The sequence below is a fragment of the Lipophrys pholis genome, assembly GCF_963383615.2.
Source record: "Lipophrys pholis genome assembly, chromosome: 4".
Taxonomy (NCBI): Eukaryota; Metazoa; Chordata; class Actinopteri; order Blenniiformes; family Blenniidae; genus Lipophrys; species Lipophrys pholis.
In genome coordinates this window covers 24,857,604-24,881,729 of record NC_137637.1, presented here as the reverse complement: position 1 = coordinate 24,881,729, position 24,126 = coordinate 24,857,604, and the positions used below count along the sequence as shown (strand labels likewise).

The following is a 24,126-nucleotide window of genomic DNA, read 5'->3' as shown; positions in this document are numbered from 1 at the left end:
TATGAACAAGGAAAAAAAGAGACAACAACTACAAACAAGATTAATGAAATCAGAAAACTACCCTATATGGGGGTATTTGAGATAGTGAATGACTGTAGGGTGATAATGCATGCACATACTGAGGATAAAACTGCCTCCACAATCCGGTGAAATTTAATTAACATCACCAGGACTTTCAAATGTGAAGTGACTAATGCAGAAATTAAGGCCAGAATGCATTGATGCCAAAAATTAGTATTTCTTTTGGCGACACGAGCAGAGACATCCGCTTAATCTCTCAGTGACTTTGTAAAAAAAAAATAATAATAATAAAAAAAAAGTAGTTTAGTTTCATTAAAAACCTTGTGAGCAATACTTCCCCAGAGATTTTTTTTTTTTTTACTGCATTAGCACAAGCTGACTCACAAATACGAAGAGACCGTGGTCGGGTCAGATTAAACAGGCATGTGCCGAAGGGAAAAACTATCACATGCAGATGCACAGCCACAAACATTATGCCTGGTACAAAACAATGACGTCTCTCCGCATTTTCTATCTCATCCACAGTGACAAAAACCAATCTGTCAGTGCATGAAGACAAATACAGAGTTCCCTATGTGAAGGTGAGTCACAGGCATGATTCAATTGGGCTGCGAAGCATCATCTTTCTCTGTCGTGATGATGCTTGTATTATGAGTGTGTGTTAAAGGAGAAGCTCAACATGTTGGGAATTACTCCTGATATCTATCTGGGAATCTAGTTATTGCCAACTGGGTCCTAGTCAGCTGTGTGTTTAAAGAAGGCTAGTTCATCATTCAAGAAGAAAACCTCCTGCCAAAGAAAGCTAGAGATGATTTGACTTGAAGAGGAAGGAGAAGGTAATCGGAGAAACACATACATTTTGCATCAATTCTCACAGGAAATTTTTCAGAAGGAATCAGTTTTAGGTGCAAATTCTAAAACCAATATTTCTGTATGTGGTGTTTCTATGTAAATGTGATATTTTGCAGTCAATATAGCGAGACCACGTTCTCGTTCATCCTCAGTAAAATGATGAGCTGCGCTCCTGGGAGTTTAACTTCACAAAACAACACATGAAATTAGTATGCAGGAAGGTGTTGCCTCACTTTTTCCTCCTGTCTTCACTTCCAGGCCTCAGAGGGCGTCAATCACGCAAGTTAGATCATTTCTAGCACTGGATCATTTATTTCCAATAATCTTGCTAAAATGTCAAACATTTACCTACAAGTGCAGCATTTAAATATTAGTTTTTGGTGGTATAAATTGACCTATATCTTTAAATCTAATGAAGTGACACATCATAATGGTGTGTCCTGTGTTGCAGAAATATTTACTGATGCTCATTTGATTGCCACGGGCCATTTGAGTGTGTCATACTGCTTGTTTATTCAGTCAGTTCTAGGTCCAACAACAGGCAAATTAACATCCTTGGCTTGCTCAAATAGAATATAAAAAAAACTTGAAATACATAACAACATCATAACCCCCAAGCATAAAGATACTGTTTCAAAGCAAAGCTTAAAATTCATTTTATGTGGAGGTTCTATCTACTCCACTGCAACTGCATGTGCTTAAAAAAGCAGCCATTCGCAGATCCGGTTGCTTTTGTTTAGAAATGAATGTGATTCATGTTCATATAATGTACAGTCATGTCGTGTGTGTGTGTGTGTGTGTGTGTGTGTGTGTGTGTGTGTGTGTGTGTGTGTGTGTGTGTGTGTGTGTGTGTGTGTGTGTGTGTGTGTGTGTGTGTGTGTGTGTGTGTGTGTGTTTTACATATTTGGACATATGTACCATATTGAAAATTTCGAATAATATAGATAAACAATTACAACTCAAGAAAATCCTTTCTAAAACTTTCTGTCGAATGTACACGACAAAAAATGCATTTTCAGGTGAGGAATAAATTAGGACACCTCCACATTTATTCCCACCTAAAATGGCTAAAATCACACACAGTTGGATCAGATCAGGTACTCATGATTAGAACATTGTTACTGCGCATTTTGAAGGAGGCTTGTCTTATTTAAACCTTAGAAATGTAGTTTGCTGCGCTCCTAACTGTGGAGGTGAATGTGAACACCATGGTGAGACCCAAAGAGCTGCCCGAGGTCATCAGAAAGAAGATTGTAGCAGCTTATGAGTCTGCTCAGTGATCCAAAAAGATCTCAAAACAATCTGAAATCATCTATTCCTCTGTCTGGAAAATAGTGGAGTACATTCAAAAGTAGAGGACACTAACACTGGCTATTAGTAGGTGCAGTGTCTGAACTTTGTCCTCAGTTAGAATCTGGATTTTTGTTTATAGCTGCATTTTATTTTAATGTCTTTGTTGTTTCCTGCAATTAAATAATTTATTTTCCAGAGATGAATAAATACGAGATTAGACGTCAATATCATAGATATTTCTTGATAAAGAACTGAACAGTTAATGGGGTGTCTTACATTTTTTTTTTCACATGACTGCATGTGAATGTTTCCTTTGCTGTATAAATGACCGTGTGCGGTTTTTTCCCCCTCAGGGCTGCACAGAGCGATTTGTCACAAGTCCTGAGGAGGTGATGGACGTGATAGATCAGGGGAAGGCCAATCGTCACGTTGCTGTAACCAGTGAGTCACCCATTCGACACTCGCACAGATTTTTCATTATAATTACAATTATACAGTAAGTAGGAGGTAAAAGGGCAAGGTGTAAGGTGGGCTGTAAAGCCAAGGTCATACCTACATCTCTGTTGGACAATGATGAATGTAAGAAAAAATATGTTTTTCTTACAATCCTCATAGTGGTGCCCTTTCTGTGTGGAGTTTGATCGGTGACTCTAAATTGCCCATAGGTATGAATGTGTGTGCAGGTGATTCTCTGTCTATATTTGCCCCGTGAGGGACTTCTGAGCTGTTCAGAGTGTTCTTTGCTTTTCACCATGAGGTCAACTGGGACAGGCTCCAGCTTCCCGTGAACCTAATGTGGATAAAGTGGCTACACAAGATGAATAGATGGATGGAGTTCTCACACCCTCTATATTGTCGTTTTGTTCTTCAGACATGAATGAGCACAGTTCCCGCAGTCACAGCATCTTCCTGATAAACATCAAGCAGGAGAACGTGGAGACGGAGCAGAAGCTGAGTGGGAAGCTGTACCTGGTCGATCTCGCCGGTAGTGAGAAGGTAAGACGGTGAAACACTTTTAAAGCCTCCAACATGACTCTTAAAGCAGTTTAAGTCTTGACTTTATCCTGGAATTAGTCTGCTGTGTCCATGGTGTCCCCTGCCCGCGTCCATAGTGAGCTGATTTTGGATGGACGGGTGGATATTCTTCTGTTTCAATGTCTTTATTAGTGTTTGTTCGTTTTTTTCTTCCTGAGAGTCAATTTGGTTCCACAGGGGAAAACAACACTAACAAATAACATTTTTTAAATGTATTTATAGGAACTAAAATGCCTTTTATTAATTTTTTTAACCTTGAGTTGGGATCTACAAGGGACTTTAACCAAAGCAACCTTTAAGCCCTTGAGAACTATAAGCAATAAAGTGTTTCATTCTTTCAAGGTCTCTCAGGTGAACTATGAGTCAGCAACCCCCCCCCAATCATACCACCTACAAAACAATTTGTCTTTAGGACATAGGTCACTCTCTGGACAGCAGGGAGAAAACACATTAGAGACCCTGCTGAACATTGCCATTGGCTCCTGTAGAGTTGTGCTGATAGTATTGATGCAAAATATAGAATAGTGCGTGCTTAGAGTAGTAGATGGCCCCACAGTGTGGATGGATGCCGAAGGCCAGCCAATAAGTGCTGATGGTGCATGTGTACGTCGTCTTGGTGGCTCCCCAGGGCGAGCAAGGAAATTGTTCTGCTCTAGCAAACTCTGAGGCTGCGGTACAAAACGTTATTGACTGCAGAGGAAGCGGCTGCATGCTTCAGAGAAGGCTTTGATTGGACAACTGGCTCTATGCTATAATTAAGGTCCTCATTATCTCACTGTAAATAATTGTATCCCATGACGATTATGACACAATACAGTGTGCCTCATCTTATTGAAGTTTAATCTCCTGCAGAAACTTTCTAATAACCTGATTGGCTCTCTGCTTTACTCGAATGCAACACATAAATGCCACATTTGATAGGTCTTGTAAGCTTTGATGGAATTCTTAAAAAATGTTGTGGATATTTAAAGGGTTTCTTTTTTTTTTTTTTTTTTGCGCTTGAGGTTGTGGGAGCAATCTGTTCTAACTAATTAACCGTAAATGTACTGAATGAAAAGTGTCTATTTTCAGCCTAATCAGAACTAGATTGCACCACTGTGATTATCCGGAAGCTGTCCTGTGTAAACTTACTCTTACATATTAGTGTCTCGGGACTTATAAACACTTGTATTTCAAGGAAAATCAACATGGTTTCCCTTTGTTAATGTTCATCGAGATGTAATTCCTCCTGTCTGTGTGTGTGTGTGTGTGTGTGTGTGTGTGTGTGTGTGTGTGTGTGTGTGTGTGTGTGTGTGTGTGTGTGTGTGTGTGTGTGTGTGTGTGTGTGTGTGTGTGTGTGTGTGTGTGTGTGTGTGTGTATCTGTGTCAGGTCAGTAAGACGGGTGCAGAGGGAGCGGTGCTGGATGAAGCCAAGAACATCAACAGGTCTTTGTCGGCTCTGGGGAACGTCATCTCAGCTTTGGCTGAGGGAACGGTACGGTGGAGAAGTCTTCTGTAACTTATCTATCGGCTTTGGCCGCAGGCGTGTCTTCCTGTCTTCTTGGTTGTTGCTGCCAAAACAATGTTTTCTACAGTGAATTAACCCAAATATGTTCAAATAGAATATCATACATGTCCTCAATGAGGAAATGTGTTATCTTCCATTCAGTAGAGCTAAATAGAAGAATGACTCAATCCAGTACATCTGGAGGTAACTGAGCTCCTTCTATTAAAGTGCTTTACTGATATGCTTCAACCAAAAAGCGCTTATTTTGTTATTTCCCAAAAACATTGATGGCCGTGGTATACTGTATACTGAATACTGTATACTTTAATGTCAAATGTCACATGTTCTTCTCAGGATCTGGAAAGCTTTGCTTCCGCTTTAGCACGTACCCACCTTTTACAGTGATGTCCTGCTCTTAAAGCTCTGTTTTTAGTCTCCACTGGCTCATAAAGCGAAATTATTAAGATGCAAAAATATGCCATTCAGTATGTTGTTACTGTTCATTTAATATCACTCATAGCCTGGGTGGCATCTGCTCAAAGGGAAAGACGAAATACCCAACACACATAACAAACATCAAATATATTAAGGCAGAGCGGTCACCTCTCACACATTGAGCGGGAAACTCACACAGTAAATTTCATAAAGTCACACTCGCACAAGATATTGTTGTCAACAGCCGATCTTTGAGCAATATATTGCATTTGTTCATAGGTGACGCCCCCTCATCCCATCATTAAGAACATTCCCCTCCTTCCTTTTATTACAAATCGTGCCCTGATTACTGCAGCCATTATTTTGAAAAGCAATGCATACTGAATGCTTTAAATGCAAACTACATTTTGATGAAGTGTCTAATCTCGGTGGTAGAGGGCCACAATCTTGCATGTTTTTGACATCTGTTTGATTGGACACTTGTCTGTATAACGAGTGTGTCATTATCAGGCTTTCAACAGCCCTGGGTACAGTAATCAGGTTCAGTTGTGTTATAGCAGGGGCCATCAAAACTGGAAGACTATCTGTTGTTTTGTCACAATGTCCCTACTCTCTAGCGAACATTGTTGAGGTTTAGTTGTTACATTTTAGTTTTTGTAGAAAAACCCGAACAAGATAAAACATATTCAACATTAATGTCTGAATTATTATTATTATTATTATTATTATTATTATTATTATAGAAGAGACTGGTGACAAATAAGATGATATGAATATATAATGTAACAATATGAGTATTTCATATTATATACTTACAAATTACCTTTTTGGAGGCTATTTGGTTATGAGTGTGTTTCATCTTCTTTTTTTTTTTTTTTGCACCTATTATTGCATTCTGTTTTGTTTTGTGATTCACATACTCCAAATAAAAAGAAGGGTTCTTTGTACTTTCTTCAAGAAGCATAAAAGATTAAAGCCTAAAAGGATAAAATCACTTGAAAATTACAAGGTACAGTGTGATACTTGGGTTAACGTCTTACTTTCCCCCCCAAAATGGACCTAACATAGAGTACAAACCAGCGCTGTCCTATACAGTAATAGTCTGGCTGTCAGCGAGGTCGGGTGAAGGCTGCAGTGATGTTAACTAGTTTTCTGCCCTTCTTATCCATAATTCAGGCTGCCACAGCTGGAAACACAATCAGCTCCACCCGTTCTTACAGTATAGTCCCTCCAAGCTCCGTGAGCGTAATTAAAACGCTCTCTGCCTCTTATTACGTAACCCAAGGCTTAGGGATCTCTTCGTGAACCCAATGGAAATGCTTGTGGACTGCAAATGCCTCAGAAAATCTTTCATAAATCTACTGGTATTCATTCTTTATTCATTGAGTAAGGACCCTGTCTTTCTGAAGGCATTTCAAAAGGTTGAGAGATAATGATGTGAATGACGCGGCAGAAGAAAATAAATCTCTTCTTTCCTCCTCTGCTGAAGCCATCAACACATCTTTTTAGTTTTTTTGAAGAAAGACACAACGCCATGTTTCTTTTCAGCTTTTTAATCCTCCACTTTGTCCTTTTTTTCCCCTTCTGCCTCTCTTACTATCTGTGGCTCTTTCTTCCATCGTCCCTTTATCTCTTTATAGAAATCCCATGTGCCATACCGTGACAGCAAAATGACTCGCATCCTACAGGACTCGCTGGGTGGGAACTGTCGCACTACCATGTTTATCTGTTGCTCGCCCTCCGGCTACAACGAAGCAGAGACCAAATCCACCTTGATGTTTGGCCAACGGTAAAGTAGATCTGCGCTGTGGAGTCTTCAGGTTCTGCACAATACAGCTTACAGTAACATAAATCCCACACACCTCTCACTGGAACTTGTTCATTATAAACTTTCATATGCACAATAGAATACTGTATAACTTTATTATTGGTGTAAAAAAAAAAAGAACAATGGAATATACTATCTTGCAGTAGAAACAGATTAATAGACTAAAAAATATTTTGCTCCAAATATTGTAACTTGCCTCAGTGCTCTAATTACAGTGTTTTAATTAGGATGGTTCTTGGGATTTTAGGATTGTTGCTTACCCGCTGATATGCATCCCGTTGCCCTTCAGGACAGTGAAGTAGTATGCCTGAAACTCATTTTGAAGTAACTTACCGGGATCCAGCTGCCAGAAAGTAGCTGCTTCATCCACAAGCACATTTCTTGAACGATGCTTTAATGAGCTGCAGCTGTGGAGAACGGAAAGTGTTTGCTTTGAATATTCTGCTCACAGATATATTGCTTCCTTCAACTTGGCTTACAATGACCTACGAGCTGCTTTGGAGTTTGTGTCGGAGTTTCTGATTGTGCCGCGGACGGTAACAGATCGTCTTTTCTAATCTTTTTTTTTTTTTTTTCTCTGCCCTTGTCCTGTTCGGCAGCTTGGGCCAACAATATGATGTGATTGAGAGCCTTCGGAGTCAGAACAGTTTTTGGTCTTGCAACAGGGAGAGACCTGGAGTCTCCTCCTGTTGCCTTCTCCGTCAGAAGTTGGCATGGCTGCCGTACACGACCGGGGGGGAACGCACAAAGAGAGAGAGAAGAGAAGAGAGAGAAGAAAGTCGAGGGGGGAGGGGTGAGGGGGGAGGGGGGAGGGGGGAAGGGGATAACATACAATGTCCTTGTTGTGCTACATATATTATTTGCAATAATCACACTCATCCAAATACTTTCCAACTGTTATTAGATTGAACCAGCCTGAGCAGCTCTATCTAGACAGTAAGATGATTTTCTAGATTAACCAGCCTGAGCAGCTCTATCTAAACAGTAAGATGATTTCCTAGATTAAACCAGCCTGAGCAGCTCTATCTAGACAGTAACGTGAAGCAGGAACATGAAATAACAAAGAGGCAACAACAAAAGAGGAACATGATTTTTAAAGTTTGAGCAAATGATGACAGACAACAAGCAACTTCAGAAGCACCTTTCGTGAGGAGTGAAAGTGTGTGTGTGTGTGTGTGCGTGTATGTGTGTGTGAGTGCGTGTGGCTTGTCCACTGGGTGTGGCCGGAACTGTTGTGGGGGGACCCGTGGTGACACCCCGGGGTCCGAGGCCACCGCGCCCGGACACCGCCACCCCGGCAGACAGAAGCCCCCCAGGCCCGGGGAGACCCCAGCGAACCACCCCAGAGAGCCCCGCCCCCGCCCAAAAAGCACCCGACGGAGAATGCAGAGAGGAATCCCCCCCAGGCAAGAGGGGCCCACAAGAGAAGGACAAAGGGCACAGGGCCCCAGGCCCCGACCCAAGCCGCCAAACCGAGAAAAGGCCGGAGCAGGGCCCCCGGGCCGAGCGGGCCGAGAGCCCCCCCAACCCCGGCGGCGAGTCCCACCGCACCCCCGGGAACAGGCCCACCCACCGCCCCCCCCAACCCGGCAAGGCAGAGACGGCCCCAGCCGCCGCGCCCCGGACCAGCCCCGCCCCCAGACCCAGGAAAGCGAAGTCCGGCGCAGGCCCCGGTCGGAGAACAGTCAACTCTACACCCCCAGGAGCCTCATATTCCACCCGCCCCATAACCCCTCCCCCCGGGTCTTGATTGGGAAACCCAACCCATGACCCACCCCGCACACACACACACACACACACACACACACACACACACACACACACACACACACACACACGGAACGGGGGGGGGAGTGATGACTCTCGCACCCTCAGGCCGCCGGCCGGGCCCCCTCCCGGCCACCGCGGTATCCCAACCTCCACCAATCCAACAGCAAGTGGAGAAGGAGCACCGCACCCCAGCCCCCCCACAAGCGCCACGCCCGAGGGAGCGCGCCCCCCGCACTCCAGCCGCACTCACCCCGGGCCGGGGCAGGACCCCAGCGGGAGGTGCTGGGGGGAGCCACGTCTCCCGCCCTTCCCCTGCCCTATATGTGTGTTGGATGTATGTAAGGGTGTGTTTTTGTGTCTTGAAAAGGTGGATGCGATGTGTGTGTCTATGGTGCGGTTTAAAATTGGGGGGTAGCGGGGCCCGGGCGTTCTACCGCTGACAAGCGGCAGAACCCCGAAAGCGGCTTACCCCCTCAAGACCCTGCATGACTAAGTGTGGTTAAAATTGTGGGTGGTGCAAAGTCGGGGGAGGACCCAGACCGCAATTAAGTAGCCTGGACCCCCCACCTAGGCACCGCCCCACTGTTCCCTATTGTGGGGTAATATAAGGTGAGGTAAGGCAGGGAGGGTTCTGAGGGAGGGGGTCCCCCCGTTGCTAGGACCTTGGCCCAGCTGGACCCCCCGCGCTGCCCCACCCCACCCCCCGAGCGGCCGGCCTAGGACCCGGGGGGCCACACCCCCCCAAACAAGGCGCCGCAAGGGGACCCGGGCAGGGAGCCCCCACCCCACCCAACGGCCAGACAGCAGAGTCCGAGACCCGCAGGGCCCAGTGCGAGCCCAGCCGGAGGCCAGTGGCCAGGGCACCCCCCCCTCATTCGCCCACTCCACACAGCCCCACACCCCAACCCACACACCCCAACCCACACACACACGCACACGCACACGCACACGCACACGCACACCCCTATCAGGCCCTGGAGGTCACTCTCAGTTAACCGTCCATCCAGAACCCGGAGCCCCCCCCCGTCCCCCGCTCCCCCCAATCCGGGAATGAGGCAGACCCGGAGCGCGGCAGCAGGGGCCAACCCGCCCCACCAGGGGAGGGGGCCAGAGGGAGGACCCACCCCCAGCGCCGCAGCGGGCACCCCCACCGGGAAGGGGGAGGCCCCGCACCCCCAGGGCCCGGACAACCCGCCCTCAACCCCCCCCCAGTCTTTTCTAATCTGATGTGAAGCGGCACTCACAGAATCTGAGATTTAGTTTCGCTTGCCAGCTTTTTTTCTGCAACTGCTCACTGTCACAAAAAGAAAAAAAACACGCTCACACACACGGATGGAAAGAATGATCCCGAAAAAGCCTCCTTATGCCTTTTCCGTTCTGCCAATGAATTGGGCCTGACACCAAAGAGTTGGCTGGTATAAATAATGTATTACCGAGTCACAAAATTCACGGCAGATATTTGGATTCAAAAATCTGTTCTCCGCTCTTTTGCTGTCAGCAAAACTTCTGTTTGGAAATGAGCATTACATGAAAATAATGGGACATGATTACAAACGTTTGCGCACTTTGTTTGGATGCTTTTAAGATGTGAAGCCATCATGTTTCCATCAGCTTCCAAATTGTGATTTTTGGAGTATATTTAACTACAATTAAGAGAAGTACTAGACAAGGAATTAGACTCAGACACCTATAATAATCCCAGTTCAGTTACAGAAAACTTAAACAACTTCCCCCCAACATGAGTGTACATGTACAGAGATATAATCAATGTGTACACACACTAATAGTAATATTGAAAATATTTCAGTGAACGTTCTTCTTTCAGACACTTCCCAAGAAAATTGCTGAACATGCATAGATAAGCAAAACACTGAATATTTCCCAGAATCATTTACAACACTAGTGTCGTATTTATATAATATCGTCTTCTTGTTTTAATGGCAGTAATTGCGGTTTCATTTTTTACGAATTGTTACGTTTTCTACAATTTTACTTCCAGAGAAACTGCGACCTGATTTTCACTTACATTTGCTCACAATGATAATGGAGACAATCATTTTTCTTTTATATTCCATCCCACCTTTGATAGTTTATATCAATTGGCCCCAAACTCAAATTAAGCTTTTATCTAAGCTTTATCCTGGTGGACGCCATTACTGAATGAGGACCTAACACAACACAAACATCAGCTGCCTTATAAATTAATTAAAACTATGACAATGGTGATGATTTAGTATTTTGGATTTTGTACTTAACGATAATTTTTGAACTACTTTCTTTTATTTTAGGTATGTAAATCTTAAAATCTGAAACATGAATACATATGCACATACTTACACAATTATTTTTCGGATACAGCTCATGTTTTGCTACAAGGTACAAGGTGTATAAACTGACTCATACCACACAGGAACACTAACTAATAATTTGTAAGCAGAAAGAGGAAATCAAGCTTTTTTGATGTGAGGCTGTGGTTTAGGTGATTAAATAAACTAAAATAGGTCATTCCCACTTTGCTCAAGTTTTTTCCGCCCGCTGCTCGGTTATCACAGAACCAATATCCAAATAATCTGTGACTTGAAATCATCGTGTCACGAGACAGATTCAGATTGGGGTATTTTGTCTCACTAATATCAAGAAATAAATGACTAACGACAACAGTGTTTTCTCACTGGAGTGTGAAATTAAGCACGGAGTGCTGTGACTGCATTGTGAATGTTTCAACTCTCAGCCACCACTTCTGTGTGTTGTGATTCTAGAATAATTTATAGCAGCAATACATACAGCGCTCACTTTGCTGATGAGTTTTATGATGGCTATATTTTGATGTGTTCCGATGCATTTTTACCTTTTGGCTTCTTGCCTCTCCTTTTTCCCCTACACGCGCCATCAAACACAGTTGGCAGAAACCCAATTTACATACCAATTAATGAGATGCAAGCTCATTTTCAGCGAGCAGCCTGTGCTGAGAACCCTTTTGACAGCTTTTCTGTTCTCTCGCATTTTCCCTCCCTCTGCTCCTCTGCCCAATGCCTTTTTACCCTCCTCAATACTGAATCCTCATATGGTTTCCTCTTATTTCTGTCGACCCTGCTCTTTCTGTTTCTCCCTGCATCCCGCCAATTAGAGCCAAGACCATCAGAAATACTGTATCGGTGAACCTGGAGCTCACAGCAGAGCAGTGGAAGAAGAAGTACGAAAAGGAAAAGGAGAAGAACAGGTCAATGAAGGAGACTGTTCAAAGGCTGGAGGCTGAGCTGAACCGCTGGAGGAACGGTAATACTTTCACGGATATCACACAGGCTTACAGGAACACAGAATAATCTTCTTCTAACAGGAAGCAGTGGATTTTGTTGCCCAGGTGTTAGGGCATTATTTACCTTCAGACCTATAACACATTTAGATTTTTAGCCAGCCAACTTCCCGTGAGTGGCAGTGCCAGCCAGTTGGATGATTGGGAACGTCCACTTTCTGACAACTGGATTGACTGCAGCAGAATTGGCACAGACTCTCCGTATAATGATCTTACTGCTCTTACTCAACTTTTCCTCTGGCGCCGTAAAGAGATTTGGGCTTTTGAGTGGCACATCCTAAAAGCCATAGTTTAGATTGGTCTGAAATTTGGTTCAAGCAGAGGAGCACTTCAAGATGAGTTACTACTACGGTGCTGAATCTCTTAAAAAAGGGACGAAAAGTACAACACTGTCTGACACTCGTCTATCTTCTGTACCTCTTTGTCTGTCACCAGCCCGTAACAGGGAAAACACAGAAATACAGTCAGTTCAGAGGCACCTATTCACCTCAAATGCTTGTTTTTGGACTGTGAAAAAAAAAAACTGATTACCCGGAGAGCATGAGCAGGTAAAAGCCTTAACCAGTACTTCACTGTGTAATACTAAAAAATGTCTGCGAGCTTCAGCTTTATCATTTACTGCAGGCAGTTGGAGGAACCTCTACATGTTAGTAGCAGGCCATGTGATGCACACTTACTCAAATGCTGTAGCAGTGAGATTTTACTCAAGCATTACATATTCAGGTATGATTAAGAAATCAATTTCTTGGCCTGGCAAATGAGCTAAAATGATCACTTTGGGCTGATATCAGTGTTTCATTTGAAAGCACCCATTAGCCGATTCGTTTAAAAAGCGAATATTACCATGCATGATCACATCCGTGTGCAAATTTATGCGTCCAGTACTTCATTTAACAGCAAAAGGGGCTGGATGCATTCCCCTCAGCTACACTTGATGTATTGTTAACAAATACTAGCCTGCATACCTGCATGTTAAACTAAGATGGTAAGTATTTTATCGGCAATAGTACTGGCAATGTGAGCACGTTAGCTCCAGGCAACATTGTGCTTAAGACAGACTGACTACTGTGGCTGTAGACTTGTTAAATTACTGCAATAAATGGAACCAATTGAATGAAAATTGAGCCCAGTTATGAGAAAATGATGGTGTGTCAGGATGCTGAATCATTTTTTTTTTTTATGTTTGGTTAAGAGATCAACTGCCTACTATATTGTAAAAGAAAGAGACGACTGGTATTTGCAGATTGAAAAAAACTCGGGCTGCAGACAGACGATCCCCCAGTGCAGGAAATCCTGAAATAGAAAAAAATAAATGTACAGTACAACTTCTTGTTCTCGAGTCTCTTCATGCATACAGGAGGAAACGGGAATGACAATTTCACAAGCCAGCAGACATTATTTTTCAGTCCACGTAGTCGCAGATTTAGCCTCATTTGACATCAGCTGATTACCTAGCAGTGAAGATACGGGAGGAGGACAGCCAAACAGGATTTCTGGATTTGTGCCCAAAAACACTTATGAATCCCTTTCTAGTGATTTCTATTATTCAGGATTTTTCACTTTGTGTAATTGGATTCTCCTCACTCTGGACGAATGTTAGAGTCTTTATGTTTTATGAATCTTTATGTATTTGTAATCCGCACACATCTGTGGAGAAGTCGTGACTTGCATTGCTCTGCTCTTATGTCAGCACACCCCATCCATGCACGCACGCAGGCACGCAGGCACGCAGGCACGCACGCACGCACGCACGCACACACGCACACACGCACGCACACACACATAAGCTCATTTAAACATATTTCTGTTGCTTTGTGGAATCAATACTTTGACGACCAGTTACGTTCTGCAGACTTACCTTAAACACAGCCTGACCTCAAAGAGTCAAATCCCGACTCTTCACAGTGTGTGGACAGAGGCACGATTACACCGCATACCAAATATTAATGCCACAAGTCCACATGGGAACAAGACAAGTACACTATGTCCTCAGCAAGGAGGAACGAAACACTTTACAAGCTGGTTCATCCTCATTGGCGTCGATAAGAAGCGGTGGCCAGTGGACGTTGAGATAAATTCAGAGCATGTCCTCTCCCGATTAATCTCATGAGGATCTGTAGTTTTGTCTCCATGGTGACTGAGTCCAGAGCGAGTTGACAAAGCAGGTGTGTGTCGAGATATGAACTAGAAAGAGACTGTTAAACATAATGTCTGACACAAATACGAGCACAGTATACAGACGTGTGACATAGTGACAAGCAGGTGGTGATAAGTTAATGACGCACAGCCGACCCAATCAAGGAAGAGAGAGCAGAGAGGCGGACGAGAAGGCAGAATGAGATTAAGGTTGATATATTCTGCAGAAAAAGAAAGGAAGAAAGAAAGCCTACTTTCCTTGAGGAAATTGCTTCTCTGTATTTAGCCCATCCTATTCCTAGTTAACCTTGACATCACATGTTCGGAGCGGTGGGCTGCCATGTTGCAGTGCCTGGGGAGCAGCGGGGTCAAATGTCTTGCTCAGGGACCCACGGTAATAGATTTAAACCTGTGCACTTTTGATCCCAGATTTATAAGAGAAATGTGTTTAGTCCCAAAGAAGCACGCCAGTGTTTTCTCACTGTTGGTGCTCGACACATCATCTGAGCGAAACTTGTTCCTCTCAGCTTTTGAGTGACTGGTCAGAAAGTCTAAATGGTTGTGGTTATTTCAGAAACACAAACATGACACCTACATTCACTCTTTTTTTTCTTCTATTTCAGTTTTCCATCTGTTATGAGTTGCTCATAAGTGTAGAAATGTCCTGGTGAGAAATACCTTTGTTCTGAATGCATGCTCTTGCACAGTAAGCTTCCATCTCTGAGAGGGAGCGCAGACAGCCACAGCATGAGACATAAGACATGAGACGTACACAAGCATGAAAAACATAAACATGCACCATGAGACACACACACACACACACACACACACACACACACACACACACACACACACACACACACACACACACACACACACACACACACACACACACACACACACACACACACACACACACACACACACACACACGTCTTTCTTTTCCTTTTGGACCTGAGCTTTTCAAAATGTCGGAAGTCTGACTGGCACTTGATCGGTTGACTATCAGACTGTATAATTAAAGTTTCCCTTGAAAATGAGCTTGATACGAATTTCAAAACACATCTTTGTTAGACACCAATCAGTTACCTTCACTCTCTCCTCTCCAAACATAGTATTATTTCTTTCTCTCTCTCTCTCCCTCTCTCTCTGCCTCCCCCTCACTCTTTCGTTTAGTGCTTTTAATTTCCTAATGGATCATTTTGACAACATCGTTTCCCCTCTCACTGTTCCCTACATCGTCTCCCACCTCAGGCCAGAAACTCCCTGAGATAAATGCTGCTGACCTCCATCTTGCACCACATTACCCGCCTCCTTAGTGGATCTGGCTCAAAGACAGAAGCAGCTGTCTTTTACAGTAAATTAGGTTAAATCATGTCAGCAACTGTCAAGAGCACAAACCTTGCGCATGCAGGTTTTTGTTTCATTTAATCGGGCGGCTCCTTTTATTGATTAGAATACCTGCAATGAGGCAGGGGAACCTAATCTGTGTTCGATGCCGACAGAGTCAGGTGCATTGTCTAGAGTATTGACGAATTTGACCCTGTCACAAAGTTCAAATCCCTCGATTTCCAAATTGATCCCCAAGAGTTCCGCGACAGTACATTATGTTGGTAAAGCCAGTATTGCACTCACAAAACGAGACATGAACAAACTGAGTAAAAAGGTTCGCCGCAAGACAAATTAATGAAACGTGTGAGATGTTCTGAGGTAAAAACTGCAAAATTTTATGTGCAATACAAAACAGATCTTTTTGATTACAGTTCATTTTATTGTTAAACGTTTGTCTCTGGCAACATCTAGACGGTAACATGCCTGAAAAAAAAACACAAATGGGAGAAGTGAATGTTTAATCAAAATACTGAATCCTAAATATAAAACAGCAGCAAGTCTGCAAAGTTTAGCACCAAAAGAGTAATTTCTGTCCCTCTCCTCCCAGACAAACTGTTCACATATAATATTGAATCATTTTAACCTCAACAACCTTATTAACCTTTATATATAATTGTGCTTTTAACACCCAAACCATATTTTATGCTGCAATTATGAGGACATTTTATTCAATTTTGGAATCCCCATGGAGAAATCGTGTGACGTATCCAGACATAGAAGGATGCTTGGTTATAACTCTAAATTATTACAATGCAGTAGATTTAGCAGGATTGCAATGTATTATGGAATACGAGAAAAGCTTTGATTCAGATGTGGGTTTTCTGAATTTCTGCATAGATTTCGTTTTTTTAATCGTTTACATTAATTTTTACATTTTACTTCCATATATAATCAGAGAGGGAAACACCTGTGACATTTGTGTTACACTTATAACCTACTGTTATCATTGACATTATTGGCTGATGGGAATGTTTTCTCTTGCCTAATTCCTGCGAGGTGATGTACTGTCTTTTTTTAAAAAAAAGATTTAAACTATATCATGCACAGTTGTTTTTGAACTGAATATGTTTCACTTCCTACAGCTTTTTAATCTCACTGAACATGACTGATCAACCTGTACAGTCCACTTATCAGGAAACTATAGGGCAATGTGAACGCAGCCTTGGTGTTTAAATTATTACACATTTCAGAGCATTATGTCTGTCTTTATATATAATGAGCCCAACGGGTCATTGTGATACATGGGTAGTGGTTTAATCTATTTTTACTGTGTTATTGACAGTTTTCTGTTGCTATGTGCTTTCCAATTAACTTACTGCTGCTCCCTGTTTTAGAGACATAAACCTCCTCATGCTGTTTGAAGAGAAACATCTCAGCCCAACCTTTCTTCTGTGTTTTTCTTGCCATCAAGCATAAAATTAACATATTGAATTTTCCTCACAAGCCATCTGACATTTCAATATTGTATGGATGTGGTATTTCACACTGCTGTTGAGAATATATAGAAAAAGGGTGATCTTTCATGGCCCTGACGTTTCTCAGACTTGATATTTGAAAGCATTCAGGAGTAAGGAAAGGATGTTGCTGAAGATTAACCCACTAATCCCTTTTTACGCATTAATCCCTAGAGAAGGATTTGCGACAGATAAGAGCAACATGGCCACCCCCAAAAAAAATTTAATAGTTTGTCACTTGTCTTTAGGTGAGGAATCTGTGGTTCTGGGCGAAGGTTCAGAAGATTCCAGCCTCACGCCTCCAGAATCTGAGGAGCCGGTTCTTGATATATGCAGCCCCTGCAGCCCCTGCACGCCGTGCTCGATTGCTTCATCCATTGTGGTCCACATCTCTGAGGAGGAGCGGCAGAAGTATGAGGAGGAGATCCGCAAGCTTTACAAACAGCTGGATGATAAGGTGCTGAAGACTCCGCGTGCACAAATAGAAAAACCATTACACAACTAGGATGAGGTTTATGTAACAGTGTGTACCAAGACAACAAGACGCATGTATTATTCCTTGAAATGCATTCATGATCATACATGTGAGTGTGAATTATACTCATGGGAATGACAAATGTGGGTACTCTCAGGAATATGCTTCATTGAGGAAACTGTAGTAGCACAGAGAGCTTTTAACACATTTATTTTAAACATTTATTTATGAATATTTTGTTCTTCAATCGTATAGTGTGCCTTTTTATTGCCTTCACTGGCTCATACTCCATTAAATATGCAGAAGCATATTTCTCCACTAGAAGGGCTTGAACCAGATCTTTTTAATATTTCATTCAGGGGGACATTTGTAGAACTTGAATAAATTAGCTTTTTTTCTTCTCCATGTTGGTGTTGAAACTGTCTTAGAACACCCAATGCATGATTTTCTGTGTGATAGAAAATATAAATTTCTACAAAGAAAATGTTTCAATTTGATAGAAAATGTACTTATATAAGGGTTAAGATCAATTAGTTTTGTATTAATAAAACTTGCTTTATTGAGTGAACATGAAATACAATCAAAATACACTGCTTTTGTTTTTGCTAAAGCTATAAAAATATTGTCTTGCAGATATGACTAAATCTGCTGTCGATATTACAAGTACATGTGGTTTAACCAGAATTTGTGTTGCTGATTCAAAACCCACAACATAGCATTGTTAAGAATACATTTCTCTTTTAATGAACTATATCTATTCTCTGTGTCTGTGTTCCACTGAAGGATGATGAGATCAACCACCAGAGCCAGATGGTGGAGAAGCTGAGGGAGCAGATGCTCGACCAGGAGGAGGTAAAAGATCTTTGTTTTACGCCGTTTAAGGGTTTTCTTAAGTGGCGCTCAGTGAGTCACGTTGTTGCATGCACTTTGAGCAGAAGTCAGCTTCCACAGGTTTGTGGCTTATCCTGAGACAAATAAGAGGAAAGTGACAGCTCCTTGCAGTTGGCAGGGCACAGCACAACATTCTATACGCCATGGTTTTATCAAAGGTGCGTTTGCAGCACTTGTTTACAGCCGTTGAAAATAGGATAGTTTTCAGTGGCCCCTCAGGTAGAAATAATGCAGGAAGAAAATCTAAATAAAGATTGATGGAGAAGTAAAGTGATTTTTTTCAGACTGACAATATTTGTTTTCTCATTGATTTTCTATTTCTTTCTATTTCTTTCTATTTCTTTCTATTTCTTTGCTGACAAGGCAAAGTAAGTTTAATAACAGTGCAGCATTCAGACAACAAAGCAGTTTAAGGAGTTTTACAAGACTTTAAAAATACATAATAAGAAAACATTGAGGGTACATTAAAATTGCAGTTGAGCTTTTGAAAAACAAAGCAAAATGCAGTACAATTGTTAATAAATAAAATGGGACAGAACCTGCATTTAAAAAGCAAACCCAGAAGAATTTAAATATAAAGAAAATAAGCTAGAAATATTTAGTTCGACAAGCCAAAATGTAAGCTCATATTTAAATGCTCTCATGTGATTTGAATTAGTGATTTGAAATGGATGGATGGCTGGATGGATGGATGGATGGCTGGATGGATGGATGGATGGATGGATGGATGGATGGATGGATGGATGGATGGATGGATGGATGGATAGATGGATGGATGGATGGATGGATGGATGGATGGATGGATGGATGGATGGATGGATGGATGGATGGATGGATGGATGGAAGAATGAGCATCATTCTGTCATCTTTAAAATGTAACAGGTGATGTTAAAACAGATATTTCAAGTGTGTGATAAGGCCTGTTTGTAAGTATATTACACTTGAGGGATGACCAATAATTAAAAAGACTACATTAAAATGTAATCAGGAGTCGTATTTACAGCACATTAGGAGTAAAACCACTGAGTTAGGCAACCTGAAACATGCACTGGTGTGGAGCACACTGACGACTAAAGGACTCCACATTTGCGTTATTTATGAATTCATTACCTAAAATGGTCCTGCTGTGGGTTAAGCTGACACAATCATAACCTCCCAAGCATACTTTGTTTATACCTTCATTTTTTTTTTTAGGACTATTTGTTTGGTACACCGCAGTGCAAATGTGCAGGCCCCTTGGACAGAGCAGCATCTACATTTAATGACATCTATTCAGTGAAATGACCCACAGAGGGCTGCAGCACTGCAGCAAACACCACAGTGGTGAAACGACACCAGCCACTATAGGGTTAATGGGGAGTCTAAAATGAATATTTAAAATATTTCATCTGTTCAATTACCACTGCTCACAAGGTTTTGTACACACATTTATCTTGTGTAACCAGAAGAGTGAGATAAACAATGCAATTATGTTTTCATTAAAACCCAGCAGGTCGGCCTTATGAATGATGAAGAGGATGTTCCTCCTCCACTGGCTGATCTCTTCTTTTTATTCAAGGAAATCCTTTTTTTTTTTTGGAGTGTTTTGAGTTAATACTCAGCTGAATCTCTTTGCCTCCTCAGCTTCTGGCATCATCCCGGGGTGACAGCGAGAAGGTGCAGTCGGAGCTCGGCAGGCTGCAGACGGAGAACGAGAATTCAAAGACGGAGGTGAAGGAGGTCCTCCAAGCTCTCGAGGAGCTGGCGGTCAACTACGACCAGAAGAGCCTGGAGGTCGAGGAAAAGAGCGTGCAGAACAAGCTCCTGGCTGAAGAGCTTGCAAAGAAAATGGTATGTTGAGTTCTCAGGATGTTTTCAGTATGACTTTAACGCTATTTCGTTGTGGGATTCAGTGTTGCTTTATGTCCTGTACTCCTATACCAACAGTGGAGTTACTGTGTTGGGGATTTTTTTTGCACTCTTCTAAGTCCCTGTCCTCGTGATGAAGGGAGGAGTACAGCAGCAGCTGTACTGCAGTATATATTGCAAAGAGGCAAACAGTGGAAAGAAAAGGTAGAAAGAGAACTTCCAATTAGAAAGCAATCTATCCATCAGTTCATTTAAGCCCCTTCTGGTTCAAAATGCAATTAAAGAGATAACAAGTTAAACTGGAGCCACATGGAAGGAAAAAAAAGATCAGAGGGAAAATTCTGACAAATCAAGCCACCAGCAGTCACGTACAGATTAGTGTCAGAAAAACTACAACTATTGTGAAATTTTTCACTCCGTGTGGCAGAATAATAAAATAGTGAATGACTGATTAGGCTTGAATCTGCCTGGCTTGTATTCACTGCACATTTCCACAGTGAGCTCATCCCTGAAATATTTGATTCTGTAATCTCAAAAATGTAGCCTGTGATTTCCTCTGCATTGCTTGTTTACGCCAGGGCAGCAGTCAGAGTGTCCAATATGAACTTTTACTTAATTAGATATAGCATAGTTTATCTACAAAGCCTGGATATTTCTTATTAATGGTACACAGCTTTAATGATGCAAGGCCACGCAGTGCAGTGACTGTAGAGAGCAGTCAGTTTTAATGCTTTAAAGGTTTAATATCTGTTTGCTTTGCTCTGCAACTCTTATAGTTTTAAGCGGTTAAAAGCATTTATAGCCTCGTTTCCAGGGTCTTGTGGGATCATACTTGACACAGTACATCCCGTGGGTGCTCCTTTGCTCGAGCGCCCAGTGAAAAAGTTGAGCACCCACTGGGGAAATAGCTGATCAAAACAAACAAACAAACTAAAAAAAAAAAAAAAGAACTATATCTTTAAAATGAACTAAATATATTTAGATTTTTATATGATTGTAGGCTATTCATATTATTTGGGCATTCATTCAACAAATATTAATCGGCGCTTGTAGCTCTAATTTAAAAAAAAAGAATGTGTGTTTGTTTAGCGGCGTTGCGTTTGTCATGTCAGTGAAGGTATACTTTCCACAGTTTTTGAGAATTGAACTCAAAATCAAACCTTTTTCAGATTCCCTCTGGAGTCCCTCACAATGAAAAAGTAATTTTGCTTGGAAATTAGTTTTGTCCATTTCACTGCCTGGGATCGTGCTTCACATTGTTAGTCACATTCAGCATTCACACACTTCAGCGGTGACGGCTGCCACGCGATCGCTTAAGTTTCATTGGGAGCAATTTGGGGTTCAGGGTCCTGTTCAAGGACATTTTAAAATATGGACAGGGTGAGATGGGGGTGGGGGGGTGGGGGGGTGGGGGGGTGGGGGGTTGACCTCAAAGCCCTGCGATTGAAAAGCAACCTGCACTAGTAACTGAACCATAGCCACCAAAATTGGGAAAGAGATTCTGCTCTCAGCCGAGCAACAAGGTGGAATTGCTTATTTGCCAGAGTGTCACCATTTCGGCCACAAAAGCCTCTCAAGCAGCCTCCTCAGTAGATAGTGTGCAGCTGATTCATTGTCTGCGCTCCTTCTCGCTGCAGAAATTAGTCATATACACTTTGACGTATTCACACAGAAATACGTTTTAGTCTAAATTTATGTGGAACATGGAGAGCTGTGCCTCACAGGTCAAAAACATATGATTTGCTTATTTGCTGACAATTGGGAAGGTTTTCATATGACTTGCTTCATCCAAACAATTGAAAAGTACCTGGATAAAGTAAAAAAAAAAAAAAAAAAATACTGTATATAGAGAGAGAAGTTAAATAAAGACCACTGGCAGCGCTGGTCAAACCATAATACAGTTATCATGACTTCCTCTGTGTCATGAGTCCACCATTATTCACCTTGTTAAAGCCTTTTCAATATTTCATACACTGTTTTACAATCTGCCTGAGTGTTCCCTCCTCCATCTCCGTCTTTCTGATAGAGACTGATCCAGAAACTGATGAAATGAGCTGACAGTACAACTACTCACTGCACAATTTAGTCTGCTAAGCCCTTCAGAAACTCTTCTCACTCCTCTATCATTCCTCCTGACGCCTCTCCTCCACGGCCTTTTCACTCTCTCGTTCTGCTCTCACCTAACGTCTGCCAGTCTGACAAGATGTAAAACTGAACGCATCCAAGAATACAATTTGAGTGAATGCCGGGATTGCAATGTTTAATATAATCCTATTATTCTGGCTTCTCTGGGCCTTTTTTTTTTAACTGACTTCATTCTGGTTTAATAGACGTAATTCCCCCTCGCTCTGCCATCCCAGCTGGTGAGCCAATGTGCAGTGTAGCATTTTTTTCAATTTTTTTGTACTTACAGTAGAAATGGCGCCGCATTGACCGAGAAAAGTGGCACAATTGAGTACATTGATCAGTGCCGTCATCCCACCGCCGTCCCTGTTGACTTCTGCATCTTGTTGTCAGTGGAACCTCCTCTGTTCTTCTGCAGGAGGCCATGTCATCGCTCACTGTCACTGCCATTCATCTGCACTTTAAACATCTTTCATCCATCTGCCCACTTAACCCTCTTTTTTCCTGCCATGAATGATTAACTCCATTCATCATTGTAGCCAAGCAACTCTCAACATCTTTTTCATAAATCCTCACTGAACACTTTCTATCAACCTTTTGTATTGTATCATTTCACTTATTCATAAAGAATCTGTTTCAGTAGATCATTAATTGCCCTCCGTGCTGAACTAATATTTTGACATGTGCTGTGACCTGGAAAAACGACAATGAGACTTGAAGTTAATGAACAAGATGAAGATGGAGAGGTATGATGAAGGAGTTAATCCTGCTGTATTTGAGAAGGTGGCGCGTCAGGATTTCAATTGGCTTTTGGTCCATTGAGACGATAAACTAAAATAGATGTTCAAGTGAAAACGCATGATCCTACTTGTCATGAAATAGTAAACTTTCACGAGGAATACTCTCAGGTTTTACAGAAACTCCATAAAAATGGTCTTTCTCCACAAAATATTGTATTTTGAATTCATACTTTGGTATCTTTTGGGATCTTGTAGTCCTAACCAGCCTCTGAACCGAGAACAGACTTTTAGCTTCTACACAGGTTGCTGTGGTCATTCTTATTAATGGTTTTGAATATTGACATTTACATCACTTAAGAAGCATCCATTTATTTACACCACCTCCTCAGTCTGGGACCATTTAGCTGGAGCCAATCCCAGCTAACAGAAGTCCAGCCTGGACTGAGATAGGTAAAGAAATACACAAACTTTTCAACTTCATTGGAACCTTAAACACATATGAATCTTGCACACATGCCTAGACAATTATCACCTTTAGAGTCCATTACCATAGGCTTAAACAATTTCAACCAGTGCCTTTCCTTTACTCGTAACCAAAGCCATAAAAACTCACCTTATTCTTTTTAAACATTGTAAATGATTTGAGACCCTGTAGTTTGAACTGTGTTGCACTTCCAAAAAGACACGACTCCTTTTTCTTCGTTTGGCAATTTTATTTTCCCTCAGAGCCGGATTTATTTTTCTTTTTTCTCTCCTCAGCAGTCGGCAACACGAGTTTCATTCTCTTACAATCCACTTTCTAAACACAACAACTTTCGACTGCCGTAAAACAGATTAGTGTCATGTTGTCGCAGTCAAAGAAATATATTTACTAACACTCTTTAACTCAGGTCAATAAAGAAATATACCATATTTACAAATGAAACCAATATGTCTGGTAATACAAAATAAACAATAACATTTCCTATAATATTTACGAGTCGCAACACCAAAGTGCCTTCTAGTGCTCACGCCCCACCAGAACAAGATATAC

General features: G+C 42.0%; 1 protein-coding gene across 1 annotated transcript in view; it reads left to right on the top strand.

Annotated features, from left to right (window-relative positions):
- The window catches only part of kif5ab (kinesin family member 5A, b), an 82,771-nt gene that overhangs the window by 26,386 nt on the left and 32,259 nt on the right, over positions 1–24,126 (top strand). The window contains exons 6-14 of the mRNA XM_080460618.1: positions 547–602; positions 2,520–2,607; positions 3,038–3,162; positions 4,571–4,675; positions 6,763–6,911; positions 11,848–11,996; positions 17,264–17,472; positions 18,274–18,342; positions 20,005–20,211. Of these exons, the coding sequence (XP_080316744.1) occupies positions 547–602; positions 2,520–2,607; positions 3,038–3,162; positions 4,571–4,675; positions 6,763–6,911; positions 11,848–11,996; positions 17,264–17,472; positions 18,274–18,342; positions 20,005–20,211 (1,157 nt within the window). The remainder of the gene's footprint in view (positions 1–546; positions 603–2,519; positions 2,608–3,037; positions 3,163–4,570; positions 4,676–6,762; positions 6,912–11,847; positions 11,997–17,263; positions 17,473–18,273; positions 18,343–20,004; positions 20,212–24,126) is intronic.